This window comes from Mesoplodon densirostris, chromosome 2 (genome assembly GCF_025265405.1).
Source record: "Mesoplodon densirostris isolate mMesDen1 chromosome 2, mMesDen1 primary haplotype, whole genome shotgun sequence".
NCBI classification, from domain to species: Eukaryota; Metazoa; Chordata; class Mammalia; order Artiodactyla; family Ziphiidae; genus Mesoplodon; species Mesoplodon densirostris.
The window spans coordinates 158175218-158190369 of NC_082662.1; the positions used below are offsets into that span (position 1 = coordinate 158175218).

The 15152-nt window shown below is 44.3% G+C and overlaps 1 protein-coding gene across 2 annotated transcripts in view; it reads left to right on the forward strand.

The window, feature by feature from the left end:
* The window catches only part of ASTN1 (astrotactin 1), a 335381-nt gene that overhangs the window by 296329 nt on the left and 23900 nt on the right, over nucleotides 1-15152 (forward strand). For both annotated transcript variants that reach the window (XM_060088555.1, XM_060088557.1), the window contains exons 17-19: nucleotides 738-1006; nucleotides 10533-10666; nucleotides 14231-14382. In XM_060088555.1, the coding sequence (XP_059944538.1) occupies nucleotides 738-1006; nucleotides 10533-10666; nucleotides 14231-14382 (555 nt within the window). The remainder of the gene's footprint in view (nucleotides 1-737; nucleotides 1007-10532; nucleotides 10667-14230; nucleotides 14383-15152) is intronic.

A 15152-nucleotide genomic window follows, 5' to 3' on the forward strand; every position in this document is an offset into this window, starting at 1 on the left:
CATTGATTAATAATGAAGCAGAGAAGTCCTGTTATTCCCTATGACTTAACGGCTTCAGGATCAGGCAAGACTGGATTCAAATTTCACATCTCACTATATACTAGCTGTGTGATCTTGAGGCTCTTGGCCTCACTTTCCTCATCTATAAAATGGGTGGAATGATAGAGCTCATGCAGAGGGTTGTTATAGGGGTTAAGGGAGATCTTTAACAGATCTCACTTTCACTGTACAGACTTGATAAATCTTACTGATAGTTATGATTAAAACTATGATGATGATGCTTCAACATGCACTAGCCATTGTGTTTTGTGCTCTAAAAATAGTTGGCTGTTTATTTATAACCCAATGCTAGAGGTAGGTATTATTACTATCTTCATTTTTGAATGAAGAAAATGATTCATAGAACAATCACTGCTACTATTGTTTATATTATTGATGACAGCCATCTCCTGCACAGAGACGGCAGAAGCATCCATCTGAAAGGATCCATGGTGCTGATGATTCTCAGAAAGGAAGAACACCTGGTCACATATTTGGAAGGGTCATTTCCAGCTGTGTGGGTTTCTGGGAGGACGTGTTCCCCACATTGAGTTGGGTAACAGCATCACATTCGTACCCCCTCAGAGTCATTTTCTGACCCGTCAAGGACTCGAGTCCAGCACTCAGGGGCCACGAGGCCATGCAAGTCCCTGCTCTTTCACCTCCCTCACTGTTCCTTTTTATTTTGTGTCTGGCAGGCAACTCCCCATCCGACGAGTCAGAGGAGCGGGAAAGAGACCCCAAGGTGCTGACATTCCCAGAATACATTGCCAGCTTGTCAGAGTCCGGCACCAAGCGCATGGCAGCTGGAGTCCGCATGGAGTGCCAGAGCAAGGGACGGTGCCCCTCGTCCTGCCCCCTGTGTCATGTGACATCCAGCCCTGACACCCCTGCCGAGCCGGTTCTGCTGGAGGTGACCAGAGCAGCCCCCATCTATGAACTGGTCACCAACAACCAGACGCAGAGGGTAAGAGGCCTGGGACTCGGGGTTCAAGGTGGCATCAACAACAACAGAGGGCTTTCCAAATGGCCTGAGCGGGTGACAGGGTCAGCTGAGCTCAAGGCTACAATATGGAGAGTGAGACTTTTTATTTAACTACTCCAGCCACCTAATTTGCTTAGATTTGCATTTTTGCATATTAAATCAAATCAGTGCATCTGCAACACCCATGGTGATGACTCAGGAGTCACCGCTTGGCATTTGTACAGGTCTTTGAGCAACAGGGCTGGAAGGAGGAAGGGAGATAAGGAGGCATAGCAATCACAGTCACCAAAGCTTTGTTCAGAAAGCCTCAGGGGGTGGTCGTGGGAGGGCACTCAGCAGTACCACCCCCTTGTGGGCAAGGCAGGTGGACCAGCTCCCCTAACTGATCCAAGACTGGGTCAGCTAGGCTAGAAGGAGCACATTAGGTACAGATCCCCAAGGGAAGGCTCTGCCCACCTTAGTCTGGAGGGGGTTGGTTTTCTGCCCATCACCCTGACTCTTAAGAACAAAACTCCACGTCCATGCAGATCTTTCTGCCGTATATCATGCAGCGGGGTCATGACATTTCCCAGCCACTCCTCTCTTTCCTCTGCCCTTCCCTTTCCCAAGATGCTAGCAGGAAATGAATGGACCCAAAAGGGTCATAAGCTAAATAAATGCAGCAGAGGCAGTGACTTGCCTCATTTCCTAGCTCTCTGATCTTCTCAAGGACGTTAAGAACAGAGCGGGTCAAAACACAGACAGCAACAACAAACAATGACAAAAATAAAAAACACAAAAGCTCAGGGTGGGGGACTTTCGAGACTAGGCAAAGCCACTGTGGGGAAAAGATATTGTAGAGTCACAGCAGGGAGCTGCTTGCCTGCCTGAGAGGTGTGTCTCTCCAGGTGGGGTGATAATTGCTTTCTCTTTTCTCTTTCAAGGGACACCTGGTGCGTCACAGTTTGTTTCATAGGTGATGCTCAAACCAACAGGAGGGGTTTTGCATGTGTGTGTGTTTCTCTCGCCTTTCTGCCTCTGCTACAGATACTTCATTGAGTGTTTGAAAATAAGGTTTTTCACAGGAACAAAAAAGATAAATTGTTCCTTTGGCCTGCAAATTTCTCTTCAATCTGATAGAAGTGACTATGGGAAGAGAAGTGGGAGAGAAGAGACCACTGGAGGTGGGCTTGAAAGGATGAGGAGAAGGAAGGGCTTGTGTCACCATGGAAACCCCAGAGCTGCAGTGCTTTTAATCCAATGCCCAGCCCTCCCCTTACGTGTCCCACTCTGTCTTCTGTGAGCACCCAAGGCTGCTTCTGTGAGCACCCCAGGAGCTCCTGTGCACTTGCCTGGGAGCAGCAGAATCAGGGAGCTCACGCATAGAACCATCCTATGGGATAGGGCATGCGAAGCTGCAGACAGGGAAGAGCTTGGCGGGAGAGGGGGGGCCTGGAGCCCCTGCTTCCTGTCGGGCCAGTACCAGCAGAATGAGGAAGCTGAAGGAAGTTTTGCCTTTAGCAACACCCCTTTCTGGATCCCCTGCTTGCCAGAATTTTGCCCCTCTCTGTCTCCCTGCACTGGTCTTAGGAGAGTGGTTGAGAGATACCTCCCATCTGGCCATATTTTGAGCCTTTGATTTCTAAACACAGAGAAAGGTGGCCTGAGCAGGAGTTCAGTCACCGTATCTTCTCTCTTCTTCCTTAGACATTGTCTGTGTTCACCATTCTCTCCACTCCTCTGCTTTTCTTTCTAATTGTGCCCTTTCTACGAAGGAATAGAGAGGAGGAGTGATGAAGCAAAGGACCAGAGGAGGGGAACTAAGTCCTGGCATTAGTAACTCGGTGTGTTCCTATCCCTACATGTCTGGTAGATCTTCAGGCCAGTTTTCCAACCTCTTGGCCTCATTGTCTTGCTTCTGTCGGACTAAATAATCTCCAATGCCATATTTCATCCTAGTCTGTGATTGCGACTTAGAAACAAGTAGGTCAAACCATAGGACAAACCAGGTGTCTCAAACCCAACAAACCTGAAGTCACCAGCTTCCCCCCTACACTATACCTGCTTGTGCTTCCACTTCAGTGAATGGGATTCTTTTCTACCAGGTTGCCCAAATTGGAGACCAGGGATGCTTCCTAGACTTTTCTTGTCCCTAACATCTAATCCATCATCTAGGGCCACAAATATCTCAAATCTGTCCTCTTTTTATTATACCCCCTGTCACAGCCTAACTATTCCAGTCATCCATTGTAATATCAGGCCACCATCTTCTTGTTACAGTAGCCTTCTTACCGGTTTCCCTGTTAGACCAGTCAGAGTCATCTAACTAATTAGTCTTAAGGCTAATATGGACTTCTGATCATATAGCAGCAAGGTAATTCAGTGGCTCTGCAGAATCTATTGAATAAATCTAAAGTCCTTAGCACATCATTACAAGGGCAGTTCACTCTCCGATTTTGTCTTCGCTTAGGTGGTTAGGCTGTACCCACTCTATATGCTTTATCCTCCAAAATTTAACTCCTTGTACCTCCTTAAACAAAACGCATTTTCTCCCATGCATCTGGCCCTTCAGACTTGCAACTCTTTCTCCCAGAAGTGCCTTTTCCCACATTACTGCCACTGGCAGACTCTTACTGTTACTTCCAAGTTTCAGCTCACTCATGACTCTCCCTTACACTCCCAGGCCAACCCAATGTTCCTTCATGTAGCTCCCACTGTATATGTGCATACATCTTTTAAAGCATGCATCACCTACTATCCTAGTGTTTATATAGTTGTTCACTCTCCTCTAGACTATGAGAAACTTTCTCTTCTATGGAATCCCAGTGCCCAGCAGTAGTCACACATAGTTGGCATTCTACAGAATGAATGAACGAAATGATGAATAAATGGACAAATGAATGGATAGATGAACTTGGCTTGAAAGTTCAGCTGCTTGGACTTCCCTGGTGGCGCAGTGGTTAAGAATCCGCCTGCCAATCCCCGCCTGCAGGGGACATGGGGTTTGAGCCCTGGCCCGGGAAGATCCCACGTGCCTCAGAGCAACTAAGCCCGTGCGCCACAACTACTGAGCCTGCGCTCTAGAGCCCACAAGCCACAACTCCTGAGCCCGTGTGCCACAACTATTGAAGCCTGTGTGCCTAGAGCCTGTGCTCCACAACAAGAGAAGCCACCGCAGTAAGAAGCCCACGCACAGCAAGGAAGAGTAGCCCCCGCTCGCCACAACTAGAGAGAACCTATGTGCAGCAACGAAGACCCAATGCAGCCAAAAATAAAAATAAATAAAATAAATAAATTTATATATAAAAAATAAGTTCAGCTGCTTTCCTCAGAGAAAATTAATAAAAATTGGAAAATTCGATTTCTTTTCTGGAATCAGGATTAAATCTAATAACAAGGATTCCTATGCAATGCCTGGCACATTGTAGGTACTAAGAAAAATGTAGTGTTCCTTTCTCTTCCTTTCCCAAAGCTTTCCTTCTTGATTCCTCTCTTGTACCCTCATCCTACCTACACAGTTACCTCGCCCAGGATTTAGAGAGTAGAAACTCTCAGCGAATGGTCTGAAATGGCATTTAGAATGTTTGTCATCATACGTATTGTCATCAGTACCTTTGGAAGGAAAAGCTGTTCAGGTTGCTCCCCTGTTTGAAACACTTTGATGGTTTCCTGTTGCTCTTAGAATGTGACACCCACCCCCACATGGTGTCCTAAGGACTCTCTGTAATCGGCCTGCCACCCTCTCACTTTCTTAGCATCTCTTTGCCCCCGCCCCCACTCTGTCTCTTACAGCAAGATGAACTTTTTCTCAGTTGATTTTAGAAGTCAAGTTTCTTGCAGGCTAAAGTCTTCTTAATATTGTTTTTTCTACCTGGAATACTTCCCCAAGCTTTGTGACCGGATTGCTCTTGACCTATCCCTCCAAGCTCATGGAGGCCTTCCCAAACTCCTCTGTGAGATTGGCCCCCTCCTTGTCCCTCCTGCCACCATTTCACCCTTTTTGGAGCCCTTATCACAGTTCTGGTTATTTATATAACTTTTGTTTGTTTATTATTTAGCTGTAAGACAATGCAAGCAGGGGCCATATATATCTTATGCACTGTATCCTTAATGCTTAGGACAGGAAATCATCCCTACAGGTACTTAGCCAATAATAGTTGATTGAAGACTGTAAAGCAGCAGCCATGATGTCCTCTTTATTCTGCTCATCTCAAAGGATGTCTGTTTTCCTAGTTAAAAAAAAATACACCTTTTGATTTGAATTTGGTTTAGTCAGGTAAAGCGTAAAGTGAGCACCTACTGTGAACTGGTATTCATCCTGGGAGCTGGTGGATACGGTGTTAATCAAGAGAGCTTGATGTTTCCATCAAGCCTGAGATGTAAAATCCATCCTGTTACCCATTTACTAACCTGTGACCATGAGCAAGTTACCTAACCTTTTGGACTCTAAGTGTCCTCCACTGTGAATCATGATAACTGTCTAACATGGAGCTCAAATTAAAGTGTTACTGAACCAAACTCGGGTCTGCTCACCCGCGCACAGTAAAGCCAATCTACTGACACCAGATTGTGGTGAAGGAAAATGCAGCGTTTATTGTAAAGGTGCCAATACAAGGAGGACAGGTGGCTTGTGCTCTAAAACCCCAAACTCCCCAAAGGCTTTCAGGAAAACAATTTTAAAGCCCAGGTGAGGGAGAAGGGTTGCAGGGTGTGTGATCAACTTGTCCACAATTCTCTGATTGGTTGATGGTGTGGTAACAGGCCGGTGTCACAGGGGTTAACATTATCAGTCCTTCGGCACCAGGAGGCCTGAGGGCTACTTGCTCATGGTCATCAAGTAGTTAACATCTTCCATTTGCTGGGGGGTTTTCACATCTGTAAAACAACTCAGGAAGTATGCATCAGGTACTATTATCTAGGCCCTTCAGAGAGGAGCTAAAGCAGAGGATATGGGGGAGGGGGTCTGCCCCCAGAAGGCCCCATACCATCTGCTCCCTTACAAAAGTGTTAGCATTTAAAGGGCTTTGTATCCTTAGGTAGATTTATTCCTAGATATTTTATTCTTTTTGTTGCAATGGTAAATGAGTGTTTCCTTAATTTCTCTTTCATATTTTTCATCATTAGTGTATAGGAATGCAAGAGATTTCTGTGCATTAATTTTATATCCGGCTGCTTTACCAAATTTATTGACTAGCTCTAGTAGTTTTATGGTAACATCTTTGGGATTCTCTATGTACAGTATCATGTCATCTGCAAACAGTGACAGTTTTACTTCTTCTTTTCTGACTTGGATTCTTTTTATTTCTTTTTCTTCTCTGATTGCTGTGGCTAAAACTTCCAAAACTATGTTGAATAATAGTGGTGAGAGTGGGCAACCTTTTCTTGTTCCTGATCTTAGTAGAAGTGGATTCAGTTTTTCACCACTGAGAATGATGTTGGCTGTGGGGTTGTCATATATGGCCTTTATTATGTTGAGGTAAGTTCCCTCTATGCCTACTTTCTGGAGAGTTTTTACCATACATTGGTGTTGAATTTTGTCGAAAGCTTTTTCTGCATCTACTGAGATCATATGTTTTTTCTCCTTCAATTTGTTAATATGGTGTATCACATTGATTGATTTTTGTATATTGAAGAATCCTTGCTTTCCTGGGATAAACCCCACTTGATCATGGTGTATGATCCTTTTAATGTGCTGTTGGATTCTGTTTGCTAGTACTTTGTTGAGGATTTTTTCATCTATGTTCATCAGTGATATTGGCATGTAGTTTTCTTTTTTTGTGACATCTTTGTCCGGTTTTGGTATCAGAGTGATGGTGGCCTTGTAGAATGAGTTTGGGAGTGTTCCTCCCTCTGCTATATTTTGGAAGAGTTTGAGAAGGATGGGTGTTTGCTCTTCTCTAAATGTTTGATAGAATTCACCCGTGAATCCGTCTGCTCCTGGGCTTTTGTTTGTTGGAAGATTTTTCATCACAGTTTCAATTTCAGTGCTTGTGATTGGTCTGTTTATATTTTCTATTTTTTCCTAGTTCAGTCTCGGGAAGTTGTGCTTTTCTAAGAATTTGTCCATTTCTTCCAGGTTGTCCATTTTATTGGCATATAGTTGCTTGTAGTAATCTCTCCTGAGCCTTTGTATTTCTGCAGTGTCAGTTGTTACTTCTCCTTTGACAAAAGACCTGTATGCAGAAAACTATAAGACACTGATGATGGAAATTAAAGATGATACAAACAGATGGAGAGATATACCATGTTCTTGGATTGGAAGAATCAATATTGTGAAAATGACTATACTATTCAAAGCAATCTACAGATTCAGTGCAATCCCTATCAAACTACCAGTGGCATTTTTCATAGAACTAGAACAAAAAATTTCACAATTTGTATGGAAACACAAAAGACCCCGAAGAGCCAAAGCAATCTTGAGAAAGAAAAATGGAGCTGGAGGAATCAGGCTCCCTGACTTCAGACTATACTACAAAGCTACAGTAATCAAGACAGTATGGTACTGGCACAAAAACAGAAATATAGATCAATGGAACAGGATAGAAAGCCCTAGATAAACCCACACACATATGGTCACCTTATCTCTGATAAAAGAGGCAAGAGTATACAATGGAGAAAAGAGAGCCTCTTCAATAAATGGTGCTGGGAAAACTGGACAGCTACATGAAAAAGAATGAAATTAGAACACTCCCTAACACCATACACAAAAATAAACTCAGAATGGATTAAAGACCTAAACGTAAGGCCAGACACTATAAAACTCTTAGAGGAAAACATACGCAGAACACTCTATGACATACATCACAGCAAGGTCCTTTTTGACCCACCTAGAGAAATGGAAATAATAACAAAAATAAACAAATGGGACCTAATGAAACTTAAAAGCTTTTGTACAGCAAAGGAAGCCATAAACGAGACAAAAAGACAACCCTCAGAATGGGAGAAAATGTTTGCAAACGAAGCAACTGACAAAGGATTAACCTCCAAAATATACAGGCAGCTCATGCAGCTGAATATCAAAAAAACAAACAACCCAATCCAAAAATGGGCAGAAGACCTAAATAGACATTTCTCCACAGAAGATATAGATTGCCAACAAACACATGAAAGGACGCTCAACATCACTAATCATTAGAGAAATGCAAATCAAAACTCTGATGAGGTATCATCTCACACCAGTCAGAATGGCCATCATCAAAAAATCTAGAAACAATAAATGCTAGAGAGGGTGTGGAGAAAAGGGAACCCTCTTGCACTGTTGGTGGGAATGTAAATTGATACAGCCACTATGGAGAACAGTATGGAGGTTCCTTAAAAAACTAAAAATAGAACTACCATACGACCCAGCAATCCCACTACTGGGCATATACCCTAAGAAAACCATAATTCAAAAAGAGTCATGTACCACAGTGTTCATTGCAGCTCTATTTACAATAGCCAGGACATGGAAGCAACCTAAGTGTCCATTGACAGATAAATGGATAAAGAAGATGTGGCACATGTATACAATGGAATATTATTCAACCATAAAAAGAAAGGAAATTGAGTTATTTGTAGTGAGGTGGATGGACCTAGAGTCTGTCATACAGAGTGAAGTAAGTCAGAAAAAGAAGAACAAATACTGTATGCTAACACATATATATGGAATGTAAAATAAAAGTTAGTTCTGATGAACCTAGGGGCAGGATAGGAATAAAGATGCAGATGTAGAGAATGGACTTGAGGACATGGGGAGGGGGAAGGGTGAGCTGGGATGAAGTGAGAGAGTGGCATGGACATATATACTCTACCAAATGTAAAATAGATACCTAGTGAGAAGCCGCCATATAGCACAGGGAGATCAGCTCTGTGCTTTGTGTCCACCTAGAGGGGTGGGATAGGGAGGGTGGGAAGGAGACGCAAGAGGGAGGAGATATGGGGATATATGTATATGTATAGCTGATTCACTTTGTTATCCAGCAGAAACTAACACACCACTGTAAAGCAATTATACTCCAATAAAGATGTTTTTAAAAAAATAGGGAAAAAAATAAATTCAGGGCTTTGTAAATTCTAAAGCTCTACACAAATCATAGTGATAACAGAGAATCCCTGCTCCCTTGAGGCTCCCAATCCAAGGAGGGGGGTCAGTATGGACTTCATGTCATCTCTTCTAACCTGGGATGGATGGGACATAGGGTACTGGCTTTGGACTTGGACATGTTGATTTTTGCAGGATTATCTCTTCTTTTTCTTATCCTCTTCTCTTTTTTTCTTTCCTTTAATTGTTTGGCCTAAAACTTTCCAGGATAGCTGTTTCATTTCTCTAATTTATCCATTATGTGTGGGTGTGTTGAGGATGAAACAGAGGGAAGAGAATCAAAGGAAAAGCAGAGGCTGCAGAGGTTGAGCTGACCTGGAGAGAAAGCCCTGAGCTTGCCCTGCGGCTGTCTCAGGCTCTCCCCAACCCTGGGCTGGGGTTGAAGCAGCAGGGCCTCACACAGGGCTCAGTGCCTGTCAGGACTCAGTTCCTCACCAGGGACTTGCCCTCTCATAAGTCCTGTTCCCTCAGTGATCTAATTGTATCTTGTTGTCCTTTAATTGAATAGTGAATATCTGCTGTGAAACCACTGTATGTAAAGAATTACTCTAGGTTCTATGTTATTTACAAGCTTCCACATAAGACCCAACCCCGTCATTCAAAGACAAGAACAGTTGCTGTTCTTTATTGATGACTAACATGTACTATTTATATGCAACTAATGTGTGCATAGCATAGGCACTATGCCATGCCCTTTGGCATGTATTTATTTCATCTAATTGTCACAACATCCTTATAAGGAAAGTGCTGTTTTTATCCCATTTTACCATTGAGGAGCCTGAGTTTATGTAATTTGCCCAAGGTCACATGGCAGTGGTTGGCAGAGCTGGAGTTCTCACCTAGAGGGACTGCCCCAGAGCACAGCTCTTAGCCTGTGTGTCACATGGTTTCTACCTTCTACGAGGAACGAGAGGTCTAATGCATAATCACAACCCAAAGCAGAACTGCAAAAATATTGTAAGTGAGATACAAGACATGCTGAAGGAATGCAGAGGAAATACTGGGGCAGGGTGAAGAGGGCAGAGAAGGATGCTCAGAGAGGCATTTGAGAAAAGGCTGAGTGCCTCTGGCCTGAGAGAGAGTGGTCAAGACTGGCCCTGCTGAACGTATGGGGAAGAGGTCATGTCTCTAGAGCCCTAGGTGTGGAATGATGGTGCGGAATGGGAGGGAGGGAGATGCGAGGTGGAATGAGACTTGATTCCAAGATGACAGCCCTCAAGCACAGGGATGAACTATTATGCTAATGAGACAGAGACACCCTACAGGTCCTACAAGGTCCAGGCTTCCCAGAAACACTCTTCTGGGGTAGAAGTAAATGGAGACATGGTGCTACAGGCTGCTGACTGGAGTTATTTAGGGCCAAGCAGAGCCCTGATGCTGTGTCTCTTGACTCTGGGGACCCAGCCCTGGCTCCCTGATGCTTAATCTTTTCTCTGCCCCCTCTTGCAGCTCTTGCTGGAGGCCACCATGAGCTCCCTCTGGTGCTCCGGGACCGGAGATGTCATCGAGGACTGGTGTCGATGTGACCCCACTGCTTTCGGAACTGATGGACTCCCTGCCTGTGCGCCTCTCCCACAGCCCGTGTATGATTCCCTTTCTTGGCCTTTCTCTTGCTTGTGTGTCTCGCCATTATTCTGCAAACATATTTTAAAGAGTGTCTACTCTTTTCCAAGCAATGGACTTGGTACTGGGGAACAGAAAGAAAAACATGGTGCAGTACCTGCCTTCAGGGCACTTTCAGTCTTCTAGGGAGGCAGGTTAACCAATTTAACAGTAGCAGAAATGGTAGGATAAGAGTTATATGAGACATTTAAAGACAGTGTGAAAAGGGAACAGTCAAGTCTGAATTTGAAGAATAGTGAAGGCTTCATAAAGGACATAGCACTTGAATTTCTCCCCAAAGGTGGAGAAAGCAGGAGAGCACGGCTAGAAGAAAAGAGGGGTAAATGTAATGTTCCCATGGAGGAAGACAGAGGTCAGTAATAAGACCTAGGACAGCAATACACTTACTGGGTGTCGGGCACAGTGTGAAGCAGTTAGGTACTGTTATCACCCCCCCACCCCCCCCTTTAATAGACAGGGAAATGGATTCAGATGGCCTGAATAGTTTTTCCATGGTCATAGAGCAGGAAGCAGGGCCATAGCTAAGAGACTGTGATCTTAACCATAATACTATAGTACACAGAGGATACAACTCAGAGATGACCTTGGGTAGAACCAGCAGGGTTTGGTGACTGATTGACTGTGGGAGTGAGAGGAAGGAAAAGTGGAGAATGGACTCAAGACTTATGACCTCAGTGGGAAGATGAATAGGCTACAGCTGAGAAAAGAAGCGTCCCAGGATAAGCAGGTTTGAGGAGGAGGTTGGTTCCCTTTGGACCTGCCTGAGAATTATAGTGGGGCAGTCCTATAGAGATAGTCAGCAGTCATGAGGAAAGATGATCTGGAGCCCTATAACAAAGCAAACACTCGAGATAAGAAGATTGAACTCAGCCCCAAAGAAATGAGAAATGGAAGCACAGCTATGAGAAAGGACGCTCCAGAATGACTGTCATCTGGGAAGAGCAGAGGGTCAGGGATGTGCATTCAGGGGCATCTGCCTTTGAGGGGTGAACAAAGTACAAAGGGCTGCAAAGGTGGCTGAAAATGAACATGTCCAGTTTTCATACACTCGGAGGAAGGCTGAACAGAACTGGCTGAACTCATGTAAAGGGCAGGAACCCCTGTTAGCCTCGAATGTGGCATCTGCCATGGGAGTGAAGCACAGAAATGTTGTGTCTAATAACGAGGGATGGTAGGATGAGCTGGAGGAGCCTGGATTGGTAAGGCAAAGAGAGCCCAAAGGGAGGATCAGGACTCAGTAACTGGAGGGCTGGGTAAGCAGGAGCCAAATGGCAGGAGGAAACCAGCAAGTGAGAGGCTGGTCTGTGTGCATACTGCTCTCTGGTCTGTTCCATGAAAGTGTGGGTGGGCATTAAAGGGCCAGGACTGAGCAGGAAGAACATTGAGAAAGAGGAGAACAGAGTGGTTCAGGGTCATCACAAGCCAATGTCTTCTTTTGTCTACAGGCCTTCTCTAGGTGGGTCATTTTAGACACACCAGCTATTGGCTTCTTGCTCTTTACAGCCATGACTTAGACCTCATAGCTCAAAAGAGAGTCAAGCTCATTATTAGTAAAAGGTCTTTCTTTTGGCAGAAAGGGAACTCTAGAAAAGGAACTTCTAGACTGATTCACCAACTAAGAAAGCTACCTTTGACACACAACGCTAAAGCTACCAAATTGTTATCATCAGGTGGATGTCAGATCCAGCCATTTGTGTCCTAGGGCTGATTTCATTTCTAAATCTGCATTTACTAAATGTCATAGCAGAAGAGATCAAATTGGGCTAAATTTCCATAAACAGGAACATCTACAAAGGACTTGACTTTTCTTGTCAACTCTAATCACTTCTTCCAGCAGCAAACCGTAATTTCTTGAATATTTATCGGTAGTTGGATATAGGAATGCACTCCAGTTTTACACAAGCCTGTTTAAATCATACACACTCCTATTTCTCAGTAGAGGCCAGCCTTAGTCCATATTTTCACGGAATCTGAGTTCTCAGTAAGGCTTAGTTACTTACTTAAGCTTCCTAAGGCTTTTTTCTTCAAAATAGTCCTCGGCATATGATTCTAATTAATGAATATCCGCACTGTTTTGGGTCTGTTCCATCTTTAATGTCATATGCAAACTATGCACTCCTTCACAGTAAGCCACTAAAGAGCATGTGGTTTGTGTTATTTTCCCACCAGCTGAATTCCTTACTCTTGCTCCCACAGCTTCCCATGATTTCTTGTTAAAGTTCTTATCACACGTATAATTTGTATGTTGGTCTAGTGACCACTCCATAAAAGAAGGGGCTGGAGTTGGCTTTTGCACCAGTGCATCTTCAGCACCGAGCACATTCTGAGAAGTAGTGGGTGCTTAGTAAATATTTGTTGAATTGAAATTGAACATTGCTTTGATGGGATCCATCCACGCTACCTTGCCTGGGGATCCTTGAGACCAATGACACATCTGGTGAGCTGAGTGGAGGCTAGAGCACCAGGATTATGGGTGGCCATGAGATACGGGAGCCGAGGTTGGGAATGAATGGCAGAGACTCATGTAAGGGAGGGAGGCTGGCGTGAGATAAACGGGGAAAACTCCCGAAAGCCAGTGGTCTAGGAAGAAACAGGGGACAAGAAGCAAGTGAGAAACCTAACACACACACATGAAGTCAGAACAAGGCAGAGAATGGAAACCTCTTGGATCATTAGAAGATCCATGCCAATGAATGTTAATAGTGTTTATTGAGTCTCTACAAGGCATAAAGGGTTATGAGGTGGCAGAGTGGTCAAAATGGACAATTTACATGACACAAGGAGACAGTGAATTGGGAAAAGCAAGGAAAGACTAGACTCTGGAACCAGGATATTCATAAAAACCCAAGAGTAAAGACAGAAACTGAACTCAGAACCTGAGTGTGCAGACGTAGGACAACGCCCTGAGGAGAACTTGACGTGTCAGACTTTCTCTGGCCCGGTAAAGCCCCCTATGGGCATTACCTGCAAACTGAGCACGTGTTAGTACCCGTAGCAAGAGGGGAAGCCAGGGTTCCACCAGCAGGGCAATCCTGTAGTGTTCTCGAACCTGAGCCGACTGTCCTTCTTAATGCAGAGCTCTCCCAGACATCACCTTTAGTGGGCCTTGGTATGAGCATTATAGGCACATTTTCTTATTTTTCAAGAGCAAACCCAGGAATTACATTTTCAAGCCCTATAAAGTGCTACTCCAATGGCCCTACCCACTAACCCTGTAAAATGCAGGCATTCATTCATCTTTGACTCACCTGCTTATTTGTTTATTTACAAATCTATGTTGAGTTCCCAATTCGTAACAGGCACTTAGATGAACAAAATATAGACTTAAAGGATCTTCAAGAATCTTTATTTTACAGTGAAGGAGACACACCCTCAAAGAAGTCATCCTAGTGGTTGGTTAAGAAAGGTTAGAAAGAAGAGTTTATGCTATAATAATAATTGAGAACGTGGTCAGTGGTGGTAACAGAAGATATCACAGGTCTCAGCTGGGCCCCCATTTCATGTTTCTTGCTGTTTGCACTTAGGCTCAGACTCTCCACGGTTCATGAGCCCAGCAGCACCCTCGTGGTCCTGGAGTGGGGACACTCAGAGCCTCCAATCGGGGTGCAGATTGTAGATTACCTCATCCGTCAAGAAAAGGTCACTGACAGGATGGACCACTCCAAAGTGGAGACAGGTGAGCATCTCCCACTTCATAGGTTCATCTTGATCCAGGGTGGCAAAAAGAAAAGAAAAGGAAAATGTCCTGCCTCCTGGCTTTGCCCTGGGTCCCCAGTATCCCCGGGCAACGTAGGAGGAGCAGGGAGAAGAAGCAGCAGCCATCTTTTCCATTTGAGAGTTTTTGCATAGTGAGCATCTGACAAAGTCTTGTTTTAATTTTGTTTTTGTTTATAAAAGAGGTGTCCATTTCATTGTCTCTAGGCACACAAAGAAACAACAATACAGTACACTAGTTATCCTAGCCCACAATTAGGAAACAATTCTGTGTTAACCACTGCCATGATTACAGAAAAAAGTTTCTTTGCTAATAGTCCCAACTCCCCGCCCCATCCAGGCAAAAGCATGTAGAAACAGATGTGCTTATTACCCCATGTCTTGTCCTAAAGCAAACCTTGCTTTTGCCAGGTACAGCTAGAAGAGAGACGTCTTAAAGGAGTGGAAACACCCCGTGAAAAATATTTCATGCCTTAGTATTTCACTGTCTACACATAGGGAAAGGTGAACGTACATCATTCCTAAAACTGACGCATGAGTGTGGGCACCAGCAGGATGGTAGCATCCACAGTCTAGTGCAGGGTAAATAGCTTCTGGTGAAACTATCACTGTGGCTTGGAAACATATGCACTGCCTTTGGGCATGGAGAGCTGGCTACGGCTTCTTCCGAGGCCCTTTCCTGATGCGCACAGGTACTGCAAAGGTCTGGCAATGACCATTGACCGGAATAGC